At 44.8% G+C, this 26,882-nt stretch overlaps 3 protein-coding genes across 3 annotated transcripts in view; all 3 read left to right on the top strand.

Annotated features, from left to right (window-relative positions):
- The window catches only part of LOC124661378, a 29,899-nt gene extending 24,210 nt beyond the window's left edge, over positions 1-5,689 (top strand). The window contains exons 13-17 of the mRNA XM_047199237.1: positions 3,878-3,970; positions 4,060-4,125; positions 4,207-4,253; positions 4,389-5,063; positions 5,215-5,689. Of these exons, the coding sequence (XP_047055193.1) occupies positions 3,878-3,970; positions 4,060-4,125; positions 4,207-4,253; positions 4,389-5,063; positions 5,215-5,602 (1,269 nt within the window). The 3' untranslated portion in view covers positions 5,603-5,689. The remainder of the gene's footprint in view (positions 1-3,877; positions 3,971-4,059; positions 4,126-4,206; positions 4,254-4,388; positions 5,064-5,214) is intronic.
- A 2,055-nt stretch (positions 5,690-7,744) lies between these two features.
- Positions 7,745-13,898, top strand: LOC124667050 (chaperone protein dnaJ 10-like). The gene is made up of 9 exons (XM_047204383.1): positions 7,745-7,956; positions 8,049-8,108; positions 8,686-8,768; positions 8,880-9,042; positions 9,356-9,485; positions 9,620-9,778; positions 9,864-10,036; positions 10,142-10,222; positions 13,635-13,898. Exons 1-9 carry the CDS (start codon positions 7,870-7,872, stop codon positions 13,710-13,712), a joined length of 1,014 nt encoding a protein of 337 aa, XP_047060339.1. The 5' UTR covers positions 7,745-7,869; the 3' UTR covers positions 13,713-13,898.
- Positions 13,899-14,272: 374 nt separating this feature from the next.
- LOC124660159 (dehydrin Rab25-like) lies at positions 14,273-15,135 on the top strand. The gene is made up of 3 exons (XM_047197954.1): positions 14,273-14,437; positions 14,531-14,821; positions 14,917-15,135. Exons 1-3 carry the CDS (start codon positions 14,273-14,275, stop codon positions 15,133-15,135), a joined length of 675 nt encoding a protein of 224 aa, XP_047053910.1.
- The last annotated feature ends 11,747 nt before the right edge of the window (positions 15,136-26,882 follow it).

The raw sequence follows: 26,882 nt of genomic DNA, 5'->3' as shown, positions 1-26,882 counted from the left end.
CTTTTTGTTATATTACAGTAGTACTCCCTCCATTGTGCTAAATCGGAGTCAATTAAAAGGCAACGGAGGGAGTACTATTCTAGCAGCAATTCTGTGTTTGCATAGCCTCACTAGTTGACTGCATGTAACAGCAGAATTGGGTGATTTTCACGTCTGATCTTACATATTGTGTCTATATTTTCATAAAGACCACAATTTCTGGATTGCTCCAATCAGATCCCACATCTTCCACCAAGTTCAATTTAATCCAGTACACAAGTTTGAACTCTCTATCAGCTTATTTGATAGGCTAGTTGAATGCCAGCGTTGGTACAGCCCCTATTTTTTTATCTCGCAATATGGCAATACAATACATGCAAAAATTCACGTGTATGAAAACAGAGGCACACGATATTCTAAAAACCCATAAGATTCTACCTTGTTTGAATTATATTTCAATAATTAATATAATTGACATCATTTGAATATGAAATAAGCACTTGACTAATTATTCTTTTATTAACTATAATATCTACTCCTTGTTACTCCTTAGATACTGTCCTACAATATTATGGATATTTTCTTCTGCTTCATTTTCATGATATTCGAACAAATTTACCAAAAGATTCTTCCGCAGTCCCGCACAACAATATTTGTCATTGTTGGAAGAAAGGATTGTTCGAGACGTCAGATAACCCGGATTGGCCATGTTGTGGTACAGGGCGGAAACATAGGGTCGACCAGGTTCTCTATATCAGCGACCTCACCTGTCGAAGGCATACAAATTTCTTCGGGGAGCCAGATGTTGCCTTCCTCATCAGTTTCTTTGGTGTCATTGCCTACCCTCAATAAGTATTTGGTGGACCATCGGTCGTTATGCGCCTTCATGTTGGTGACGAGCCTTAGCTGACGCATGCCAGTCTAGAATTACGGACTCTGCAGGGTTGTGTCAGTTATTTGACCGCGTGACCCTTTCCTGACTACCGGAAGCACATGCCTAAAGTCCGCACCAAACATGAGTACATGACAATCTTTCCCGAAAAGCCGGTCCCGTCAGCCCCGGATGTAGCACATTCTGTTTTCTACTGTCTCAAACATGAACGTCTGTCTAACATGAACACACAACAACCATCCATTGAATATATCAAAAAAATAGTTTAAGATAAGAAAATGTGACTAATAAGGCTCAAATTGTAAAAAGCAAACGATCTGCTATTTTCCATACTACATTAGGTTGCTTTGGGCAATACAATAACATGATGGTGTTATCTAATGGACGTGCAAATGGTGGTCGATTTAATCACATATTGAAGAGCCCACAACTGGCTCTAGTGCGGATCTAGTTTTGATGGTCCTGCGTGTATGGGATTATGTGTTACCTTTAGGAGTATCCTCCTCAGAAACGATCAGAAAATCCTCTTCACTATTAGACATAAAAGCAATGAGCTCCTCCGGATCTTCTTCCTCCTTCATTCCTGGTCCACTTGCTGGGCTCTCCTTAGGCACCATTGTCTTACTCAAGTGTGCGATTCAGTATCTCTTGGAAGCACTTTGTCATCCATGTCACATAGCTCCATGGTCAACTTTGTGTTACCCTCTTCAGATTTCTACGGCAGATTCAATTTATCATCTAAGTTGACTATGTGGCACTCCAAGTCATCCATCCTATAACTCTCCAATCCACCCCTACACGACCTCAACCAGTCTTGTTGGCTGTCCAATCCTCAAAGCACCTTGCAAAGGAATAATAGGGTATCTCCTAGCGGTAAGTCTAGACAGTGCGGGCCAGTGCATCTCTACGCCAGTACCCCAGTTGGGGCTACCCCGATAGAAGACTATGTCCTGTGTCTCTGTCCTTGACACATCGTCACCTCAGATTTTCCTCAATGAGCCAACGATGATCTCCGGGTGCAAAGTTGTCACGGCCGCCAGTTTGTCACCGAATATGCTATCATCACCTTCCTTGGGGGTTGCCATTACAGTGAACTCTCGAAAGTATCCCAACAATATTTTGGGAGGTGCTTTCAGGATGTGACAGCAAACAGTACTAGTGGAGATCGTGTAGGGATGGATTGGATGGCTATTCAGATGGGTGACTTGGAGTACCACATAGTCTACTTAGATGATAATCTTGCCGCTGAAATGAAAATGAATGAGACTTCAAGTGTTACCGTAGAGAATCTGAAGAGGGCAACACCGAGTTGACCATGGAGCTATGTGAGATGGATGACAAAGTGCTTGGGAGAGAAACTGAATCGTACACCTAAGGAAGGCAATGGTGCCTAATGAGAACCTAGCAAGTGGACCAGGAAATGAAGGCGAGAGATCCAGAGAAGCTCATTGCTTTTATGCCTAAAATGGAGAGGAGTTTCAGATCGTTTTTGAGGAGGATGCTCACGCAGGTACCACACGATCCCATCCGCGCGGGACCATCAGCGCCAAGCCTACGTGGGCTCTTCAAGATGTGATTAGATGTACAACCTTTTGCCTGTTCATTTTATCATCATTGTGTTAATGTATTGACCCTACCAACTTATTGTAGTATGGCAATGCCAAATCGTTTGGTTTTCACAGTCCGAACCTTACTTTATAGGCCCATTTGCTTATCTTAAACTATTTGTTTTGATATATTCCATGGATGTTTGTTGGTTGATGTTTGTTGTGTGTTCATGTTTGAGCCACTAGACAACACCATGTGTGACATCATGGGCCGATAGGAGCGGCATTTCGGCGGGAAGAATGTCGTGTTTTGGTGGAGACTTCAGGCAGTTGCTTCCGGTAGTCAGGAAATGGTCACATTGTCAGCTTATCAACGCGACCCTGCGGAGTTCGTACCTCTAGAGTGCCATGTGCCAACTAAGGCTTGTCACGAGCATGAGGCCAACTAAGGCTTGTCACATTGGCACTGAGAAAACTAAGGAAGGGAACATCCAGCTCCCTAAAGGTATTTGTGTGCTTTCGACATGTGAGGTCACCGATATAGAGAAGCTGAGCAACCACGTGTTTCGTGCCCTATACCACAACATGGCCAATCTGGGATACATGACGTCTCGAGCAATCCTCTCCACTAAGAATGACAAGTATTGTTGCGCAGGATGGCTACAAGCCGCGGAAGAATTTGTTGGCAGACTTGCTAAAATATCATGAAAATGAAATAGAACACAATATATCCAAAGAGCATCGAGAGTAGATATTAGTTAATCAAAAAAAAAATTAGTTGAGTGCTTATTTCATATTCAAATAATGTCAATTATATCGGTTGTCGATATATACTTGAAATGAGGTAGAACCTTATGGGTTTTTAGAATATCCATACACGTGAATTTCTGCATGTATTGTATTGACATATTGCGAGAAAAACTAGGGGTCGTAGCAATGCACGGTATTGATAGTATCAAAAGGTATAGTATTGACATATTTTTCTTTTATTAAATTCAAAATAAATTGGTGTCCTGGTTTGAAGTCATTGAAGTGATGTGGTCATGATTGACGCAAATAAATAATTGAGGATATGAGTTTAAAGGAAATCATAGCATGGTCCTATGGTGAAAATCTCTAAAGCTAGGAAGCTAGTCACCTGGTTATGGTAAATGCCATGTGCTGGTGATGATACCTTTTGATACTATCAATCCGAACTCTGTTTTGTAATTGCTGAAAGTTTATGAATCTACATTTGATTAACGAGATACCGATACCTTTTGATAGTGTCAACCTGAGATTTCTTGGCTGAAAGTTTATGAGTGTACTTTTGATTGACCGAGATACCTGGTGGAGTTGTCTCAGTTTTATCATATATGTTTTTAATATCTTGAAAAGCTGAAGATTTTGTTCATTGCTGCACACTGTTATCATAAACCTTGTTTTCATGCTGATGCTTAATATTTTTCTTCTTTATCAGGACAATTCTGCACACTGCTGGATTTTCAGGGAAAAACAACTTGAAGAGATTCCTGTGCACACAAATTTTCAGGAGCTAAATGTGTCAACAGATGTAAAAAATCAGCCTCTTTGGATTCCCCATTTTTCTCTAAATGTGTGTGTTTTTCTTCTTTCTAATTGGCATATGCAATGTTTATGCAGCTTTCAGAAGTATCCAATCAATGTTTTGGACTTGCAATTGCACCGGGGCAACTAATGATTGCAGTGGTATGCTGTAGACTTCTTCATATATACATTTGTTCCTCAACTGCTCAGTTTTTTGCACTTGATGAAAATTGTCTCCTTCAGGTTCACAGCTTGGATCCTAATCTTTTAGATCAGATGTATCAAGCCAGGTGAGTTTATTTACAGGCTCACTGAGAAGTACCGGTGTCCTATCTCAAAATTTTAATACAATGATTGCATTGGAGATAATGTTAGAGAATGCTTGTCATTATAAGTTTCTGAACAATCTTTTGATGAAACAACAGGACACACAAAGCAGTGGTTGAGTTCATTTGGATTGGTGGTCAGTTCCTTGGTCTTCCACTAGTCAACGGTATTCCTATCTGTACTCAACAATCTGCCACTAACTTCTTATGGTGGGGATCCAACATTTTTTGGTCATTGAAGAAATACGAGAATGGTGAGACGGGGCTGGCCTTATGGGATACCATAGCTGCGCTACAAGTGCTCAAGAAATCCACACCAACCTTTCTGGAAGCTTTAATGCATAAATGGGTCTTAGGTTTGTTTTCAGATGATGGACAGTGTGGTTCTATCAATATGTTGTATCATTCAAGAAAGGACATGATGTCCAAGGCCAGCTTGAGGAAGTTACACTTGCTGAATATCATTAATAGGAAAGTAATGCTTAGCGATCATGCACCGTATTCTCCTGGTGGAGAAAATGGTAACAATGCGGAGACTGATTTTTGGAACAATCTTCTAGTGAGCAGTGAAACAGAGCTGCAGGAGAGGCTTGTAGCTTTCACTTTTGCTGCTGTCTTGGATCGAATAGCATATTTGCTCAAGGGCGCCTCTAATGAGGACAGGTGGTTTCCTGTTGGAATTGCCCAGATGGATTATTGGGTATCTATAAATAGTGGAGAAGTGCATAATAAGCTTAACTATCTCAGATCAAGGATCAAAGACTTTGTGAGCAGGTATCCATTGTGCCTAATTCATTGATCATTCACCATAGCCAATTTCTCTCCTGAAAGAATATAAAACATGCGTTGGTTTCTTTACAAGTTCAGTGAAACAAAATCTGGGTACCATATGTCTTCGTAAATCGTAATTGTTTTGATCTTGCAGGCTTGATTCGGTGTGTGAATATTCCATAGAAGAAACCTGCCCCTACTGCTCCGCAACAGTGGGCTTCGAGTCACCTGATGTAGCGTTATGCGGAGGCAGAGATCTTGCAACCGCCCCAGCTGAAAGGCACAAACTGTTGAGATGCACAACATCGATGCGCCTCTGCTCCATTCTGGACCCAACATGGTACTGTGTATGCTGCGGAGGAACGGTCGACAAGCTGGTACCAGAGACCTTCTTCACTTCCACAACAGCTTCCCCTTTGGATGCCATCTACGACGAAAGATCGCTTTGTTTATCAGCGCCTACTGTCCCACTTTGCCCCTTGTGCGGCATACTGCTGCAGAGGTTGATGCCGGAGTTCCTCCTCTCCGTCTCCCCCGTGTAGAAGCTAGTGGCACTCGCCAGTCCCAAGCGCGATATTCAATTATTCTTTTGCCGTAGTGTGCGCTTGTTTTTAGTAGAGGCTGCTTGTAGTCTGCGCAAAAACAAGTGTCGCTATGCTATGCCACTACTGGCAAGTTTTGTGTACTACAGTACTAATGCATTTTTATTCTATACCATCATTGTGCCACTCATGTCAGCCGATAAAGCATAGCGAGATTTCTTAAGTATAAGTACCAGACACAATGGAAGTATGGAACCATGGACGCATGCAATCCACCAAGGCCACTGGACGCCTGCTTTTGCGTATTTATTTATTACAAATCTGATCTCTAGCCAAAACTAATGTCTCATCCCTTACCCTTCGTTAAATTTTTTTAGAATCTGACCTTGGGTTCGCGCGTCAGCTAGAATGGAGACAAATTAGTGCAGATCGGCGTCAAGTATTGTCAGCGCTGAAATATGGTCGTCGTCACGGTAGATGACGCCAAAGTGAGGCCAGCGTCAATTTGTTTGGCATCAAACCCATTGAGCCCATTTTGGGCGAAATTTCTTGGCACCGACTTGCATAATTTCCGCTTCATTTTGGTTGGCGCCGAATCTAGGAGTCAGTTTTCGAAATAGTTTTGCTAAGGGTTAGATGAGGGAGCAAACGCCTTAGCACCTCTCGTTTTTTTGAGCTTGAAGGACGAACGAGTACGCGCTCCTGTGTTGTCCCTTAGGACGACACCGGGACGGGAACCTAGCCGCCGCCAAGAGCTCCTTCGGGTAGTTTCCTTGTCGCCGCTGACGTTGGCCGAGGTGGTGGCGGTCACCGGTGCTGAGAAGCGGAGGTTGCGGCAACAACTTCACATGGGCGGTTGCGGGCGTTGGTCGGGGCGACACCCCCGACCAGGTGGCGGTAACCTTCCTCGGGTGACCTTAGTGGGGGCTGATGTGGGTGGAGGTGGCTGGCCGTGGGTCTAGGACCCTGCCTAGATTCGTCGGCGGCCACGACGACGCGGTTGGGGGTTGCACGGAGCCGATTTGTGCGAACAAAGGTGGTTTGGCCTTGCTAATCTTCGAGTACCAAGTTGACGATCTGCTTCATGTCAGCCTCCTTGATCTAGTCACTGATGAGTTCCAGTCTTCCTCTCGTATATCTCCGTTGTTTGCCACATGTCGCCATTGGATATCTAGATTGGAATCGATCCAGTTGTGTCCAGCCAATGAGGTTTCATGAGGGCGTGACGTGAAGTTTCGCTTTCTTGTTAGTGCCATGAGATATATCTAAATATAGATTTCTATGGTATTGAGGTAGGTGGAGAAAGCCATGGTAGTTGCGATCGGAGCGGAAGTTTGTAATGAGTAATGACACATAGGTTTGTATGGTATTGGCTGCTAAAGAACAATTGTGGCACATGTTTGTCGAATGTTTGGTGACTTGCAGCAGTAAGCTTGGCAAGAGGGGGTGTTAGCACACGAGGACTGCATTTTGGTGGTGCTCCTCGAGTATCGAGTTGCGATGTCCAGGTGAAAGCTGACGATCTGGTCTTCATTAGTTGTACATGATAATGATTTTGTTGAAGGCATTGTTTTATGAACTTGATATTTCTCCTGAATCCAAGATCTTTAATCGAGCGACGATAATGTTTGTGCATTGTTTGCCTCTTTTAGAGACGTTGCTTTTGGAAAACTTATTTTATGGTATGGGTGTTGTCTTCGGTGGGGTAAAGTGTTGTTGTTGCGAGTGTTTCATCACCACGACAGAGTCTTTGTTTTCTATTTCTTGTTTTTAATATATTTTTTCTTGGCCGTGTGCATCTTTGATATCTTTGAACATATACCGGTGGTAGGGTGGGTAGGATGCAATTGATATCTTCGCGATATTAATATATATATTTTTAAAAACTATTAGTATATTTTTATTTTGTCAAAAAAAGAGCTACATTAGTTTTAGAAGGTTAGATTTGTTAATACTGTTTTTGCCTAATAACACCAACTTGATTGGTAAAGTGGAGACCATCCACCTCATAGCTCAGTACGGGAACTCAACTTTTGTCATGGAAAGCGATCGGGTCCGACCCAGGAAGCTTCCCCGCATCGACCACGCCACACATCAACGAACTCCGTTAATCTCCGGACGCCTGAAAACCGCCCACTTCCTCGGCCTTCCCGATTCTTGATTACCTATCCCTACCTCTCTGCTCTCTCCAGATAATCGATCCTGCTAATGGTAACCACGCCGTCCGTCCCTCCCATTCGATTGCGATCCAGGAGGAGCTAGCTGCGATGGTGAAGGACCGCGCCTACTACGACATCTTGGAGGTCAGCACTGACGCCTCCGCGGCCGAGATCAAGAAGGCATATTACCTCAAGGTGCGTAATCCTTCGCTGATCAAATGATGATGGTCTCGGTTCTCATGGGTCTTGATGTAACTGCGGTTTTGCCAACTTTTGGGTCTCTGTAGGCCAAGTTGGTTCATCCGGACAAGAATCCCGGGAACCCTGGCGCCGCACGGAAGTTTCAGGTACATTTCCCCACTCCTGCTCTATCTATATCGTCATTGTGCTCCGGACCCTCCCCCATCCCCCCTCCCGTTCCTTGATTCAGGAATGGAGAGAGAAACATGTTACATGGACTTATGGCTGTAGAATCAATTTTATACAGCAGCTGTGCACACTGCTCATGATGGTTTTAAGATAACAGAACGAACGAGATGTTCATTCTGGTAGTCTGGGTGCATCTTCTGTTCCTGAGATTTTTTGTGACATAACAGAACTTTATAATGTTCCACGCATTCCAGTTAGCTGGGCTATAAGGATGCTTTAAACTATGTTGTTTCATTCTTGCAATTCAACCGGCGAATAGCTGTTTGCTTTTAAAAAATGCATTCCAGGTATGTGAAAAATCAAAGTTTTAAAAAATGATTCAGTATAAGACATGTCTCAGTGCTGACTGCTGCAGCCAGTATAAGACATGTCTCTCTTTGTATCGGTGGATGTTGCCATGAGGGCTTTATTTATAAAGCCGGGCCATAGGCCTTGTGTTTTAAAAAAACTAGCTAACTGCAAATACTGATATAAATTGGGTTACTTTTCAAAAAGGAATTAGGTGAGGCCTATCAAGTCCTAAGTGATCCTGTAAAGAAAGAATCCTATGATAAGCATGGAAAGGAAGGTCTTCCCCAGTAAGTTCTGAAAGTCTGAGATTCAATTTGCATATTGAATGTGCATTTTACTATCCAGGTATCAAAATTTTAGTTGAAGGTGTCACTGAATGTCCTATAATGGCATTTCAGGGATAATATGCTTGATCCAACTACCGTTTTCGGGATGCTTTTTGGGAGCGACTATTTTGAAGACTATGTTGGTCAGCTTGCACTAGCATCTGTAGCTTCTGTAGAGAACGAGGAAGATTCAGATAGTCCAGAAGCAAAGGCAAGGATTCAAGAGAAAATAAAGGTATACTATATCCATATTACTCCCTCCATTTTTAATTAGGTGTATAAATTTTAGTCAAAGATAACTAATGTAAAAATTGACCAAGAGTTATAAAAAATATCAATATCTACGATACGAAATGGTCAAACTTGGCCAAACTTTACATTGTTTGACTCTAGGCAATATTTATACACCTAATAAAACGGAATGGAGGGAGTAGTTAGTTATTTGCAGCAAACTTGCTATCTGATTTGGGGTGCCAACCTGATGCAATCTGCACCTCGGATTCAGTGATGCTTCACACCTGCTCCTTACTAGTTTCTCTGGATTGCAGGAGCTACAAACCGAACGAGAGGAAAAGCTTCTTCTGAGCCTTAAGGATCGAATTCAACCATACGTTGACGGAAAACATACGGAATTCAGTGATTGGGCAGGTGCAGAAGCTCGACGCTTGTCTGAAGCTGGTACTATCTCCCCGTCATCATCCTCATTTTTGTAGAATCGTAGTAATATCATTCGACTTGTTTTGCTGCATACATGCTCATTTTGATGTCTTTCAGCTTCTCATGTGGTTCATTCATGCGAAATAATATTTCAGCTTTTGGTGAGGCTATGCTTCACACGATTGGCTACATTTATGTTCGACAAGCAGCTAGAGAACTTGGAAAAAGTAGAATGTATATGGGTGTGCCATTCATAGCGGAGTGGGTAAGAGACAAGGGCCACCACGTAAAGTCGCAGGTTAATGCAGCTGCAGGTATATCCTAGTACATCTTTTTTCCCTGGTTATTTCCTTGCTTTCTTATAAAAAAGAGTTAATCCAATGATAAGTCTGATTATAGGTGCAATTGCTCTGATACAATTACAAGAAGGGATGAAAAAGACTGAGGATGGTGACAGCAAGGAAGTGCAGACACTGAAGAGTATTGAGGAGAAAAAGGATGCCATGCTCAATTCTTTGTGGAAAATTAACGTGGTTGATATTGAGTCAACACTATGGCGTGTCTGTCGAGCTGTAAGCACTGTCCACCTCTGTTCGTCCTTGACGTATACAGTACCATGCATGTATGCTTATAAACTTGGAATCTTTCACGTTATTGTGATTTATTTTTTTCTCTAGTTTTTGAGAGAAAATGATACCTCCAAAGATGTCCTGACATTGCGAGCAAAAGGATTGAAAAAGCTGGGGACAATATTCCAAGTAAGTTACTTTAACCTAGTTACTTCTCCAGTTAATATGGAGGGCAAAAGTTACCAGCTTTGAATTGCATTGGACTTTTCTTTATTTCTCTGGTGCGCATAACGCTTTCTTAAACAAACAAAAAGTGATGTCTACGAATCTCATATTGCCTTCTGGATTCAAGTACGCATCACATTTTGGTAAATCTCGTTATAAACTGCAAACTATTGAAGATAGTTTCCCCATTTCGAAAACAAAACTATTGAAGATAGTGTTACTTAGCTTAGTACGCAGAACGTTCATCCTCATTGACTTGTATGCATGGTTTGGAGTTGTGTGTTTTCTGTGAGGAAATATTAACTTTGCACTTTCTTAGGTAACTTAGTACTATATAATCCTTGCCTAGTGAGGTTTCTTCTGCAGTAATTGCGGCTCGAATATGTAGTGTCACTCCTTCCTAGGACTGCATTATAAGGGTCTCTTTGATTTGGAGGAATTTCAAAAGAATTTTGTAGGACTCTAATCAAAAGGGATTCTTCCCATGGTATTTGGTCCAAAGGAATGAAACTCTAAAAATCATAACGATTGCTTTCTTACACTACAAATTCATAGGATTTTATAGCTAGAGGGTTCCTTTGAATCTTTGAACCAAACTCTATAGGAAGTTCAGGTGTTACAACAAGGTTTGCAACCAAACATGTTCTATTATTGATTCTAATGTTTTCGGTGCCTATAGCATTTCACATGCCATGGCAGTTTATGCATGTGTTTTCTCTGTTCTTCTGTTTTCCAAATGCTATGAACCAAAGAGGCCCTAAACCTAAAATGAGGGCCTCTATATTTCAAACGATTTGCATAGAAATTTTGGATGGCTAGAATCCTTCATATTTTTCCAATATTGGTGGTTTGATTTGAAGGACTTTGGTTCAAAAAAATTCCTAATACTCCACTTGAAGTACTTACCTTAGCATTGAGGTAAAAAATACATGTGCTCACACTAATTATACATCAATTCCAAGGAACCCTTAAGGATTCCTTTGCACTCTAGTATTTCGTAGGAAATTTTGCATCCAATCAAACCGCTTGGAAATAATCGTTTGTCTTTCCCGTGATGCAGTCAAACAAACCAAAATCATGTAATTAGATCCACTCAAATCTCTTTGATTCGAACGAGAATGACGTTGCAATTAATTCTGTATTTTTTCATTCTTGTGTTTGACAACCGTGCAAATCAAGGAGTCTTTTATTTCGAAAAGCTATAGTGTTAATATATTAATATCGATAGATACCAATTACATTCAACCTTTGCAACAACGCAATACCCTAATGGTAGTATGGATACACAGCTAAAAAAAGAAAAAAGAAAACTAAGAAAAAGAATTCCCTTTACGGTACTCCGGTCCTAGCAACAACAGTCAGCACCTGAAATCTAGGCTCTTCACAAGCGACACATCCAAGAAGGGAACAATGCACAAGCACCATCGTCACCCGATCAAAAGATCGTAGGTTTTCACCCTAGAGATAGTCACCGCTCTCAAAACAATGCCTTCAATAAGATCATTGCCAAGCACAACCAATTAAGGCCAGACCTTGGATTTTCACCCTGAAAGGTAAGACTCTGAACTTCAGTGCTGATGCCCATAATTGCATATTGCTTGCTGCCCCCGCTTGCATTGATGTTCACTTGCATTGATGTTACGAGACTCAGAATACCAAGCAAATCCCTCAACAACACCACGGCTCGATTCTCCGCTGCTAGTCCTCCAATCCAGCCTTCAAGAAATCCTCCATGGACCAGAATGTCATCCGCTGCTTCGCGTCGCTCCCTCCAGAACCAAACGGTCGGAATAAAAGTATGGGTGCACACGACCGAATACCTCTCAAAACAGCAAACTCTAGGCACGATCACTATTACATTTAGCGGAGCCTTCCGGAACTCAACATCCAGCCAAATCTAGACGGACATGCATAAGGAAGATCTTCGTCTTGGTGCGAGAGAGATCCGCGGGCCACCACCTTTATTCTTGCCGATCGAGCAGCCCCCACGTGACCCGCCGGAAACCTGCAAACAGCCGTTCCGAACCCTATCAGCGACCCATAGGGCAAGTCCAGCAAGGGGAAAGGAGAAGACAGTGCAGGGTCGATCCTCCAGAAACCGGCCCAACGCGCAACGAAGATCGAGATCGGGAGGGGAGGGGGCCTGGGAGACATCCAAATCGAGATCTGGGATTACCACCACCGCCACCCGCCGGCCTAGCATCTTCACTCCAGCCATGGCGCTATCGGGAAAAGATCTCCACCTCCACCCCGACCAGGGGCACCGCCGTGGACGATGCATGGCGATGACCCGACCAGACCTGCCCTAGCGGTCATGGCGAGGATCCCCGGTGACCTCCACCCCTAGCCACCTTCGACGGCTGGGTCCGCCCCCACCGCGACAAGGCCCGGCGGCAGCGGCGGCGAGAGGAGGGCGCCGCGGGAGATCGCCCCTAGAGTCGCCCTAGGGAGCGACCCGCGGGGGTACCTGGTCTTGTTCTTTACTGTTCTACATAGTGTTTGTTAGCTGTTAGTGAACTGATTTTTTTAAGGGTGTTAACTGAATTGATAGTTCACAGATAGCTACAAACTGGATAATAATTCCCGGCCTCCCATGCTTCCAGCAACATTATTTTCATAAAAAAATCGAAAGAAGCATAAAATTGTTCATGCTGGGATGCTACATACATCGCAAATCGAAGTAAATCAGTGACAACTAATAGGAAGTTCATATTGAACAAAATTCATAATGTTGTTGCTCCTTTGAAAAGAAGAAAACATGAACATGCGGATGTGAAGTTGGCAACTGGAGTTGCCACATCTAGAATTGGCAGCGTGTATTCCACTTTTTACCTTGTAGTTGTGTAATTGTGACAGGAGCTTCTACCAAAATATCTCATTTTAGAGATTTTAAACATGGTTTCGGTCTAATTTAATATTTTGCTTGTAATTGTTAGATAGGATAGGCATCATACGTGCGACAAAATATGTAAATATTGGTGAGCCTCATGACATACTTCTTTGATCCATATGTTTCGTTTCTCAGTATCATCTTGATATTTTTGGACCCCGATCCTAACACCTTTCCCAATGAATACACATCAGAAAATAAGGGGTCCAAATCTTTTAGAATGGGCAATTTTCAAAAAATTTCACTCGGCGGGATAACTAGTGTCACAAATGCATAATTAGAGAGTAAAAAGTGAAATTCACTCAAATTTATATGATTTTAGTCCCCAAATTTTCTGTCCTGCACCATCTCACAGCTTTTGTCTAAGCTAGTCACTAATGCCATACTGATTTAAAACGCATTCCCCTTTTCCATGTGAAGCTAGGTTGCAAAATCATGATCAATGAGTAATTTGAATTCCTTTCCCGTTTTCCATGTTTAAACCAGGGCGCAAAATCATACTGCCATCGGGAGAACAGCTTGCGTGTTGAATCTCGCACACCGGAAGCGACGGCGCCGCTCTGATCAGGACAATCTTGTGTCACCCCTGCCACTCAGCAGAGTACATCTACAAGAGTCCACGGCTTATCCTTCGAGTGATCTGTATAAACGCGAAGGCATCAGACATTCAGACATCGTGCTGTGTATTAATTTGTTGTCCTTCAGAACGTCTCTGCCGACTTCAATAATACTTCAGGCACTGATCCGATCAGTAATATATACCATCGAGTTGATACGGTTAAGATCTGATTCGATTGAGGGCATAGTACTCGAACATACATGATGCAGTAGCAACCAACTGCGGGACATATCCCTTTGGGATGCGTTCTTCGCCTCCGGCCAATCGGCCAAAACGTGGCACACCCGGAGAGTACGTGCCACCCTCTCGTCGAGTAGCCTATGCATACGTGTCGGCACACGTGCACACGCGTCCCATCTGCTCGTACCGCCGCCCCCTGGCTCCTCGTACATATATACGTGCTGTCGCGGACGATGATTCCGCCTCCATTCCCATCCTCCGCGAGAACAGCAGCCACGGACCCAAATTGTGAATAAGATCCGCTATGAAGTCGGGAGAGCAAGCAATGGCGGACCATGGCGGAGAGTACGGGTACCCGTACCCGCGCGTCGACCAGTACGGCAACCCAGTGGGGCCGGTCGACCAGTACGGCGTCCCCATCCCGAGGGAGCCAAGCGAGCAGCCGGCGTACAGCTCGGGGGCCAACGCTCCGTCGTTCGGCGCTAGCGACGTCACGGCGGTGTCGGCGGCCGGTGTCACAGCGGGCGACGTCCTCGGCAGCGTGGCTCACCCTCACGATGGCGCGGCGCACGGCCACACGCAGGCGGGCGCGGTAGGCGTAGGCCTCGCCCCTGGCGAGACGACGGTGTACCCTCGCGAGGGCGTGGTAGCCGGCGCCGTTTCCCCGGGCGGCGCCACGCACACGCACACGCACACTCACGAGAGCGCGGTGAGCGGTGGCCTCGCCCCTGGCGAGACGACGGCGTACGCTTACGAGGGCATGGTCGTCGGCGGCATCGGCACGGGCGGCCAGATCCAGCCAGTCAGGGAGGAGCACACGACGCTCGGCGAGACTTTGCGGCGCTCCGGCAGCTCTAGCTCTAGCTCCAGCTCGGTATTATTCACTCCCCCATCCGTTTGAGTCAAATCCGTTTACAGTGAATTCATGCTAGCTGACTGGCAAATGGGTCATGATCGATGCCCTCGCAGTCGTCGTCGGAGGATGACGGTCACGGTGGGCGGCAGAGGAAGAAGAAGAGCCTCAAGGAGAAGATCAAGGAGAAGCTCCCGGGCGGCCACAAGCAGGAGGAGCATGCCAAGGCCGGGCAGGCGGTGCCGACGGCCGGGGCGGGGACGCATGCAGCGGGGACGCACGAGAAGAAGGGCATCATTGAGAAGATCAAGGAGAAGCTCCCTGGCCACCACTGAACTGAGCAACGTTACGCGCCTGACGGTTTCGCTTGATCTTTGGCATGTACGGCTCATGACCTCTAATTAGCCATAGCTACTAGGCAGCTAGCCGATCGCAGAGTATCTCTCCACTATTCTCAGTAGTCGTGTGTTTGTTGTGTATACGCCGCTCATCTTTTTTTTTTCAGTAGCTAGCTGATCGCTGAGAGTATCACTCCATGTAATGTGCAGTTCGTGTCATCCGAGCTTATCTACATGCCGGGCCTTTGTATTTCCGCAGCAACTTCCTGCCTTGAACCGATGTTCCGTACGGGCCGCAGCGTGGCAGCAAGGAAAGACCTGCGGTGGGTGAGGCCCAATAGTTGGCCCGATTTCGCAGTAGTTGCCGAAATCACCTTTTTTTTCCAGTCGTACCGCTTCCCTTCTTACTTTTCTTGCACGTGTGTTTTCTTGTCTTTGTTAGCATAATATATAGGCTCACCTTTACTATTTCGCAACCAATAAAAAAAATCTGAAATGCTAAAAACTTGGTAGCTCATTACCCCTTTTAGTCAACTTCACCCTTTCATATAGGATGTAGACAACAAGCATCAAAGTTCACAGGACATTGTTGACCAGACAAAGTTGTCACACCACTTTGCAAATCAAATACAGTGCACACACAAGGTAAATCATAACAAGTTAACTCAGTCACATAGGGTTGATGCATACGTTTTACAATAAGTTCGATCACGGAAGTTCATGAAGAAGATTGGAATGGGGCCATAAGGTTTACAACATATTCGAGCACAAAAATTCTAGAGAGTTACTAAGTACAACGCCCATATTTTCCCTTCTACTTCCTCGCATCTTCTTTCACTGCCTTCTCCCTTGCAAGTTTAGCCTTCGGTGCATCTTCTTCCACTGCCTTCTCCCTTGCAAGTCTAGCCTTCTGTTCTAATTCTCACCTCTTTTGTCTTCTTGTCATCTTCTATTATTTTCTTTCCTTTCAAATCATTGTCATCCATGAGTTTTTTCATGACCTTCTCAACATCCTTCTTATTCCTTTCAGAGTGCTCCCTCGCCTCCTCAACTTTCTTCTCCTCCTCCATCTTCCTCATTACTTCCGCATACCACTTTCTGTACTGGAGGTTCTCCTACGATGGTATCTCATGTACTTCCCACTTTTTTTACTGCTCTACAACTGGAACTTTTTCTCCGTAGTTTCTCCAACCTCCGGACGCCATACCTACAAAATAATAGAAGATTGACATTATTACAAGAGTGCAACAATGTGTAATCAATGAGGACCTCATTTTCATACCTATAATCTATGATCCCGGCGCGGGACCTTTTAGGTAATCAAACATGCCCCACGACCACTACCACCACGACGTCGCCCACCACGTTGGCCACCACCTTGCCAACCATGCCCACCATCGTCACCACCATGTCCACCACCGTGCCTACCACCGTCACCACCATGCCCGCCATCGTGCACACCACCATCACCACCATGCCCACCACCGTAACCTCTATTGTTATGCCCTTCCTCATTGCATTGTCCAGAACGGGTCGTGTCACGAGGCTCCGCAAAATGTTGGTTGACCCATTGCCTTCGGCATCCACCAGTCCAACCATCCATGTCGCCCCGAAAATGCTTTATTTGAGTTCTACCCCGTTTGACAACCTTCAAAGCAGGATAGGGCCAAAGATCAAGCCCATGATACTCTGGCCACTGACTTTGGTCAATATACGGTTGAAATCTCCGCGCCCAAGTAAGCTTCAATGCTTCGGTTGAGTGCTCCTCCAACCGTATTGTATCCGGATGATTAAGACCCACCTTACAGACGCATGCCGCCGTTATCAAGTGCGAGCAAGGGGGATGGTACAATGTTGGCCTCTAGCATGAGCATGTCCCTTTGCACAACCAAACCTCGAATGATAGTCCACCGTGTTGCACACCTCCTCTCGTGGTTCCCCCGGGCTCATTAACTTGATAGATCGTCAATTCTTCGTTAGCAAAGAACTCATACGTTTGTGTGCTATCCTTGTTTCATTAGTACTCCATCCAATTGTTGATCAATGGTGGACAATTGTACTTCTTTTTCTTCTTGTTAAGTCCTAGAATCTGCTTATATCACTACTAGGAAATAGGCTATCGCGGGCGAAACAAAAACGGCTACTGCCGGTGCACCAACGCGCGCATGTGGGAATAGGCCAGTGGTAACACGTTATCACTGGCGCGCAGTAACTGGATTTATTGCCGGTGCACCAGCCTAGTGCGCCGGCGGTATATTTTTCAAAATTCAAAAAACATACGAATCTAGATCTAGATTTAGACCTAGATCTCATCGTGATGTGTTCTTCATGTTTTTCACAGTCGCCAGCAAGGGTTGAGGAGGTGGGTCACAAGACGGAGATCATCGGAGAGCTTGTGGGTGTGGCTGCCGCTAATGTTGAGGAGGTGGTCGCCGGAGGAAGGTCCCGACGTGGTTGAGGAGGTGGTCACCGGAGGGAGGTCACCGGCTGGGGGAGGTACTCTCCGTAGGGAGGACACCGGGTTGAGCAGTTGCTCGGTGGGTTGAGGAAGTTCTTTACGGCTTGAGGAGGAGGAGGAGGAGATGGAGGAGAAGAAGGAAAGAGGAGGAGGGAAAGAGGAGGAGGAAGACAAAAGGAAATATGAGGAGGAGGAGGAGGAAGAAGGTGAACAAGAGGAGGAGAGAAAGTGAGCAAGGTGAAGAGGCCGTCGGGCCGTTTTCTTTATATACGCTTGGTGACCGCCAGCGCACCCAATATGGTGGTTCGTCGGGGATATTTTTAAAATTTATTTTCATCAAAATCTAAAACCTAAAAAAAACTAATTTTCTTTTTTAATTTGAGGAATCTAAAAATTGTCTAAACGCCAAAAGGGCGCTGAAATCAGATGTAAAATTTTGCGTAGATACATTTTTACATAAATTCTTTTTTCATCGGGAGGTCGTATGGAACATAAATCCCGTTTTACCGAAACATGACGTTATTTTGCATAATATATCGAAATCCATGTTTCTAAATTTCCATTGAAACCAGATGACATAACACGTGGGAATCTCGAAGGATTTTAGTTTTTGAAACTTCTATCATTTTCTTTTATTTTTTCGAAAACCAAAAAGGCGATCTAGGGGGGATGGAGGAAAAATCGGAGTCTGCCCTACCGCCGATGCAACACCATGTTGATGCGCCAGCGGTAAGTGGTCTCTGATTTTTGGGCTGGCCTTTAACTGGTCGACCCTTATCCCACTAGTAGGGAAAAGGCGATAGGGGCTCGACTAATGGAAGCGGGCTCTTGCCCACGCATGCGGTTGTTGTTCTTAGCTGCTAACAGAAATGGCACACGCGACTATTAAGGCCGTAGTGGCAGCGTACATCAAGGTATAGCACGCGACTAGTAAGTGGGCCCTGCCTGCGCCTGGGCACATAACTTGGCCGCAGCGTGCGACCTTGTCGGCACACTGCTAGTACGCACTTATCGGTCGCGTGCCCCTGTGGGCACACACTACCACTAGTTGACGACAGAGGAGAGTGACAAATAGTGGTAGCGTACCCCGATGTGGCCCACTGCTATTGTTCTGACTTAAACCAAAATTTCTAGGGACACGCATTTCAGTTCCCCCAGTTCACACATCTACCAACCTAATCTCTCTGTACGACGACCTCCATGCCACGACCGCGCCGCGCCTCTGACCTCCTCCGCTCCGTGCCTCGACGTCGCCGGCCGCCGACCGCACCGTGCCTCCTTGCCGCCGACCACGCCGTGCCCCCTCCCCCGCCGCCACCCGGTATTATACTTGTGCATGCCTCGGGCCCGGCCGGGCCTCGGGCCGGGCCGGGGAAAGCCCGACACTGAAAAAACATGCCCAAGCCCGGCCCGGCCTGACCAAATACCCACTGATACGTCGCAAACGTATCTATAATTTTTGATGTTCCATGCTTGTTTTACACCAATTATATATGTTTTAAGGGACTAGCCTATTAATAGTTGCAAAAGTGCACAAGTTCTTGGTTTCAACTTTATTGTGCAGGAAATAGGCAAATATGGAAGGAAATAGCTCATTATGGTGAAATCTGGAATTTCCCGTAATCTGTCCCTGCTGAACACTTTTCAAAGATCGCTTCGAAACTCCATCAAAACAACGTCCAATGGAAAAGTCGTAAACTACAAAGTTGTATAAAATTTCAAACCGAACAATTTGGACATCTTATTCGTCCAGAACGGACAATGGATGCATCAGGCAGAGCAGAATTACTACGGAGGTTCGTGCAGTCTCGGGACTCCGAAAGTTGGTGACGTATTTGACACAAACTCTTTCCATACCTGGATATTTCGGCCCAGCCACGAGTTGTGAGGCTCATGAAGGACAGAGGGGAGTCCTAGGAAGGTTATAGAGGTGCCCAAGAGCCCTTGGATCAAAGGGGCATCCATCCCATGGCCTAGATTGCATCTCCAACACTATATATTGATGGGAAACCCTATTTTTGGAGGCCCCCAAGCATTGTCACGAAAATCCTCCTCCTTGGCAGCAGCCAAGGAGGGGGAAACACTCATCTACACTAGCACCAACTCAAGGAAGAAGAAGGCTAAGGGGCGGCGCTCCCCCATGATGCCAGCGGCGGGGAAGGAGTCCCCCGCGCCGCAGCCGCCGCCCACGCCTCCGCCTCCCGGCGCTCCTCGCTGAGCCCTCCAACGTCTTCACCGCCATCTCCATCACCAACTCCTCATTGTATTCAGTGGTCCATCCTCTCACAAACCTCTGTACCGCCCTATGTAAACATGGTGTTTGATGCTATAAGTTATAATCCTATGATCGATGTCATGTTGCCATAGTTTATTTGTTCTTTGATTGATTGGTTGTTTCTCTTTGGTTCATTAGAGTTGTATGTTGATATGTTACCGTCCTTGGTAACCATTATATTTGTGCGCGCATGGATCAAGCACCATAGGGTTGGTAGTACTTGTATACTAGAAGGGGGAAGTTCTGTCGGAGTGGCAGAAACCTAAGGACGCGAACCGGATAGTTGCATGTATGGGAGTAAGAGGACCATTTACTTAAGGCTATGGTTGGGGAAACCTTAATGCTTGCTAGTATTTACGGATGTTTGCTAGCAAGCCAATCATATATTACATGTAATCCCGGAGGGAGAGCATGTATATTTAGCCTCTCCTACATAGAAAGCTGCATCGAAGATATTGAACCCAAGATCTTCACTAATCAATCTTGGACAAAGCCACCACTATTACCACCGTCTTTCCACACTCATGGTATTGTTAGTTTAGTTTGTTTTATTTCTGCAGCACTAACATTTATTCCGTGTATTTTATTGTTCTCCAAAGTCACCTCTCATATCCGTTATCGCTCTAGTTTTATTTCCTAGATATTGCAAACGCTTAGTGTGCGTAGAGTTGTATCAGTGGTTGATAGAACTTGAGAGAATGTTTATCCTACCTTTAGCTCCTCGTTGGGTTCGACACTCTTACTTATCGAAAAGGCTACACGCGATCCCCTATACTTGTGGGTTATCAAGACCTTTTCTGGCGCCGTTGCCGGGGAGCCATAGCGTAGGTGAATATTTTCGTGTGCACTTGTTTTCTTTATCTCTAAGTAGTTTTATTTCTTGTACCTAGTTGTTCTCTATCTCTTGTATGGATAGGGAATGCGAATTACAAAAAAAAAAATTTAGTTGTACTTCTTATATAAAAAAAATAAAAAATGTTTTTAGAAAAGAAAAGTGATTGGAAAGATGAGTAATAGTGAAGTGGGGGTCGACCTTAAACACTTGTGTTCATGCCTGCGAAACCAAAACAATTCTTTCCATGGAAGCTTTTCATTAAAAATTTGTAAATAGTGTATATTGTGTATATAGTGTACATATCCCGCTGTAAATAGAATGTATAGATACCCCCTGGTGACATAGGCATCCCCAATGGGCCTGCCGAAGATGGTACCCGAGGTTTACTGAAGGCCTATGACTCAAAGAATAAGAAGATTCGGAAGCCCAAGTTATTGTTAAGGAAAGCTAGAGTTGTATTAGGAAATACTACTTGTAATCTTGCGGGACGGGTTGGAAACCCTCCCGGACTCTGTAACTTGTGTATTATGAATCCCTCGACTTCACCTCCTATATAAGGGGGAGTCGAGGGACAAAGATAGCATCGATTCATTGTTTCACGCAACCCTGGTTTTCATATCGTCGAGCACTTTTCGGCTGAAACCTTCGAGATCTACTTGCCCTCTACTTACGAGTAAAACCCTAGGCTACAGCTTGTAGGCATTGAAAAGTTAATCCCTTGTCAATTGGCGCCATCTGTGGGAATTAGAGGTGTCAAGGATCTGATCTCGATGGCACGTTCAAGATCGTCGACTTCATCAACTGCAAGCAACGCGATGGACAGAGGTAAACAAATCGAAACTGGTCTAGTTGATTTTGTTCCTCACCCGCCCTCCCGTTTGGATGCATATGCGTATCTGGAGGAGCCCATGGACATGACGTTCGGAAAATTACACTTCCGCGTCGAGAAAGAAGGAGCATATCGTCTCGAAATTCCGATCTCGTCGGGATTATCGGCGGTCGATTCCGATTTTTCGAGTTCAACATCGTCAATCGAGTCTGGCGACGAGGAGATTTCGTCGCCACGCTTCATCAGCACTATGGCAAGTGCAAAACTTGCCAAGATCTTCAGCGACATGTCTTTCGAGTCATCTGCAGACTCCGATATAAGCGGTGACTCGAGCAGCATCGACAGCTTCAACTTCATCGACAGATCCACTATCGTTGGCGAGGTCTTCACCAATCTATATGATGGTGTCACCAAACCAGACAAAGCTCAGAATTCAAAATATCATCAGATTTATGCAATTGGAGATCCGAGTCGCCCACAGGAGGAGACATCGGAGAACTTCGATGAGGCGGGAAATCCGTATGTCGATCCTGCAGATCTCACGAGAGGTCTAGGAACAAAATATATCGGACCTGGAACACGAGAGATGGTGCGATTTCCGCAGGCAGTATGGGATCGAGTTGCAAGAGCTATTGATGGTACAGAGCCAATGACCGTAACGGCGACACCTGAGGAGCTACAAGCATATCAATATAGGCTTGCACGTACCAGGCGAGAGCTCGAGAAGCAGAAAATCGAGTTGGATAGAAGGCAGGAAGCAGCCTCTGCGTCAAGCAGGCGAAGAGCTAACTTGAGTCAACAATCTGGTACTTCGGGAGATAGTCACAGAGCAGCTCGAAATAGAGCGAGATCTCGGCTGCAAAATATACCCGAGGCAGATAGGGAGAATCTGGTTCAAAACCTCGACATGTCCTTTATGTCAATAGACACGAGAGGGAACATTATCCCTAAGACACCAGAAGCTGGATACATGGCGACGCAAGCGTTCATCCTCGCATCCAAGCCACCTCCCGGAGATCCAAGAGAAGCATTGTACAATATGGCTATGGCAGGAGTTGGAGCCATGGGAACGGCGTTTATAAATTCGCCTCCCGAAGGACCAGCAAGGCAAAATAGTTCACGACCTACTGCAGCAGCACCAGGTCCCGAGAGAACAAGTGTAGCAAGAGACACAGGAGCACAGACACGGATGGACAGAGCACGACAAAATAAATGGGAACATCGGCATTCCCCAGAGATAGATGACAAGGATATGTGTGGGCTGCCGCGCTTTACAAGGAGGGTCCGGAAAACTCGAGTTCCTTCAGGGTTTAAATTACCCGATAATTTCAAAAAATTCGACGGCCTGCAAGATCCAGAGGATTGGCTAGTCGATTATCTCGAGACGGTAAAGCTGATAGGAGGAACCAGAGCAACAGCCATGCAGAGCATCCAAGTGCATCTAAGTGGAGCCGCGCGATCTTGGATAAAGAAGCTTCCCCCGGGTTCCATCGACAGTTGGGACAGTTTCGAGGATGTGTTCGTCAAGAACTTCCGATCCACCTGCAAAAAACCCGCATCACTAGAAGAGTTGAGATCGTGTCGACAAAAGCATGATGAATCAATGAGAAAGTACATCCAAAGGTGGAAAATCATTAAAAACTCGGCAGAGAACATATCTGTCGAGAGAGCGATAGATGCGTTCGTAGCAGGAATCTGCTGGCGTGCAGTTGACGTGGGAGTTAGAAATCTATGTGGTGTAATTTTCCTTCACGTCCCCGGCAACGGCGCCAGAAAAAGTGCTTGACACGCGTACAACACGCGTCCGTTGGGAACCCCAAGAGGAAGGTGTGATGCGTACAGCGGCAAGTTTTCCCTCAGTAAGAAACCAAGGTTTATCGAACCAGTAGGAGCCAAGAAGCACGTTGAAGGTTGATGGCGGCGGAGTGTAGTGCGGCGCAACACCAGGGATTTCGGTGCCAACGTGGAACCTGCACAACACAACCAAATTACTTTTCCCCAACGTGACAGTGAGGTTGTCAATCTCACCGGCTTGCTGTAACAAAGGATTAGATGTATAGTGTGGATGATTATGTTTGCGTGAAAACAGTAGAACGAGTATTGCAATGAGATTGTATTCGATGTAAAGAATGGACCGGGGTCCACAGTTCACTAGTGGTGTCTCTCCCATAAGATAAATAGCATGTTGGGTGAATAAATTACAGTTGGGCAATTGACAAATAAAGAGGACATGACCATGCACATACATGTTATGATGAGTAGTGTGAGATTTATTTGGGCATTACGACAATGTACATAGACCGCTATCCAGCATGCATCTATGCCTAAAAAGTCCACCTTCAGGTTATCATCCGAACCCCCTCCAGTATTAAGTTGCAAACAACAGACAATTGCATTAAGTATGATGCGTAATGTAATCAACAAATACATCCTTAGACATAGCATTGATGTTTTATCCCTAGTGGCAACAGCACATCCACAACCTTAGAACTTTCTGTCACTGTCCCAGATTTAATGGAGGCATGAACCCACTATCGAGCATAAATACTCCCTCTTAGAGTTACAAGTAACGATTTGGCCAGAGCCTCTACTAATAACGGAGAGCATGCAAGATCATGAACAACACATAGATAGATTGATAATCAACATAGCATAGTATTCCATATTCATCGGATCCCAACAAACACAACATGTAGCATTACAAATAGATGATCTTGATCATGTTAGACAGCTCACAAGATCCGACAATGATAGCACAATTAGGAGAAGACGACCATCTAGCTACTGCTATGGACCCATAGTCCAGGGGTGAACTACTCACACATCACTCCGGAGGCGACCATGGCGGTGAAGAGTCCTCCGGGAGATGATTCCCCTCTCCGGCAGGGTGCCGGAGGCGATCTCCTGAATCCCTCGAGATGGGATTGGCGGCGGCGTCTCTGGAAGGTTTTCCGTATCGTGGCTCGCGGTACTGGAGTTATTATCGATGAAGGCTTCTTATAGGAAAAGAGGTAGGTCAGGGGGCGACACGAGGGGCCCACACGCTAGGGCCGCGTGGCCAGGGGCTGGGCCGCGTCGCCCTGTTGTGTGGCCGCCTCGTCGCCCCACTTCGTTTCCCTTTCGGACTTCTGGAAGCTTCGTGGAAAAATAAGATCCTGTGCGTTGATTTCGTCCAATTCCGAGAATATTTCCTTACTAGGATTTCTGAAACCAAAAACAGCAGAAAACAACAACTGGCTCTTCGGCATCTTGTTAATAGGTTAGTGCCGGAAAATGCATAAAAATGACATAAAGTATGTATAAAACATGTATGTATCATCATAAAACAAGCATGGAACATAAGAAATTATCGATACGTTGGAGACGTATCAGCATCCCCAAGCTTAGTTCCTACTCGTCCCGAGTAGGTAAACAATAACAAAGATAATTTCTGAAGTGACATGCCATCATAATCTTGATCAATACTATTGTAAGCACATGTAATGAATGCAGCGATTCGAAGCAATGGTAAATACAATGGTTAAACAATTGAATCATATAACAAAGACTTTTCATGAATAGTACTTTCAAGACAAGCATCGATAAGTCTTGCATAAGAGTTAACTCATAAAGTAATAAATTCAAAGTAAAGGCATTGAAGCAACACAAAGGAAGATTAAGTTTCAGCGGTTGCTTTCAACTTGTAACATGTATATCTGATGGATATTGTCAACATAAAGTAATATAATAAGTGCAATAAGCAAGTATGTAGGAATCAATGCACAGTTAACACAAGTGTTTGCTTCTAAGACAGAAGGAAATAGGTGAACTGAATCAACATGAAAGTAGAAGAAAGGCCCTTCGCAGAGGGAAGCATTGATTGCTATGTTTGTGCTAGAGCTTTTATTTTGAAAACATAAAGAGAGCATAAAAGTAAAGTTTTGAGAGGTGTTTGTTGTTGTCAACGAATGGTAGTGGGCACTCTAACCCCCTTGCCAGACAGACTTTCAAAGAGCGGCTCCCATGAATTTTATTTTTGGGTGGCACTCCTTCCAACCTTGCTTTCACAAACCATGGCTAACTGAATCCTCGGGTGCCTGCCAACAATCTCATACCATGAAGGAGTGCCTTTTTATTTTAGTTTTATTTAGATGACACTCCTCCCCACCTTTGCTTTCTCAAGCCATGGCTAACCGAATCCTCGGGTGCCGTCCAACAATCACATACCATGGAGGAGTGTCTATTTGTAAATTTATGAAAGTTTATTAATTCGGGGCTGGGAACCCCATTGCCAGCTATTTTTGCAAAATTATTGGATAAGCGGATGAAGCCACTAGTCCATTGGTGAAAGTTGCCCAACAAGATTGAAAGACAAACACCACATACTTCCTCATGAGCTATAAAACATTGACACAAATAAGAGGTAATAACTTTTGAAGTGTTAAAGATAGCACTCAAGCAATTTACTTTGGAATGGCGTAGAAATACCATGTAGTAGGTAGGTATGGTGGACACAAGTGGCATAGTTTTTGGCTCAAGGATTTGGATGCACGAGAAGTAATCCCTCTCAATACAAGGCTTAGGCTAGCAAGGTTGTTTGAAGCAAACACAAGTATGAACCGGTACAGAAAAACTCACATAAGAACATATTGCAAGCATTATAAGACTCTACACTGTCTTCCTTGTTTTTCAAAACCTTACTAGAAAATATCTAGACCTTAGAGAGACCAATCATGCAAACCAAATTTTAGCAAGCTCTATGTATTTCTTCACTAATAGGTGCAAAGTATATGATGCAAGAGCTTAAACATGATCCTTATGAGCACAACAATTGCCAAGTATCAAATTATTCAAGACATTCTACCAATTACCACATGTAGCATTTCCCGTTTCCAACCATATAATAATTAATGAAGCAGTTTCAACCTTCGCCATGAACATTATGAGTAAAGCTAAGGACATATTTGTCCATATGCAACAGCGGAGCGTGTCTCTCTCCCACACAATGAATGCTAGGATCCAACTTTATTCAAACAAAACAAAACAAAAACAAACAGACGCTCCAAGTAAAGCACATAAGATGTGATGGAATAAAAATATAGTTTCACTAGAGAAACCTGATAATGTTGTCGATGAAGAAGGGGATGCCTTGGGAATCCCCAAGCTTAGATGCTTGAGTCTTCTTGAAATATGCAGGGATGAACCACCGGAACATCCCCAAGCTTAGAGCTTTCACTCTCCTTGATCATATTGTATCATCCTCCTCTCTTGATCCTTAAAAACTTCCTCCACACCAAACTTAAAACAGCTCATTAGAGGGTTAGTGCATAATCAAAATTCACATGTTCAGAGGTGACATAATCATTCT

Source organism: Lolium rigidum, chromosome 6 (genome assembly GCF_022539505.1).
Source record: "Lolium rigidum isolate FL_2022 chromosome 6, APGP_CSIRO_Lrig_0.1, whole genome shotgun sequence".
NCBI lineage: Eukaryota > Viridiplantae > Streptophyta > Magnoliopsida > Poales > Poaceae > Lolium > Lolium rigidum.
Note: the sequence above shows the minus strand (reverse complement) of the source record. Positions and strands in the feature narration are given on the sequence as shown.

Coding starts and splice junctions, on each gene's coding strand:
- LOC124660159 (XM_047197954.1), top strand. CDS start 14,273: ATGGCGGACCATGGCGGAGAGTACGGGTACCCGTACCCGCGCGTCGAC. Junction 14,438..14,530: donor CGTCGTTCGGCGCTAGCGAC/GTCACGGCGGTG, acceptor GGCCACACGCAG/GCGGGCGCGGTAGGCGTAGG. Junction 14,822..14,916: donor CTAGCTCTAGCTCCAGCTCG/GTATTATTCACT, acceptor ATGCCCTCGCAG/TCGTCGTCGGAGGATGACGG.
- LOC124667050 (XM_047204383.1), top strand. CDS start 7,870: ATGGTGAAGGACCGCGCCTACTACGACATCTTGGAGGTCAGCACTGAC. Junction 8,769..8,879: donor GGAAAGGAAGGTCTTCCCCA/GTAAGTTCTGAA, acceptor ATGGCATTTCAG/GGATAATATGCTTGATCCAA. Junction 10,223..13,634: donor AGCTGGGGACAATATTCCAA/GTAAGTTACTTT, acceptor TGTTTAAACCAG/GGCGCAAAATCATACTGCCA.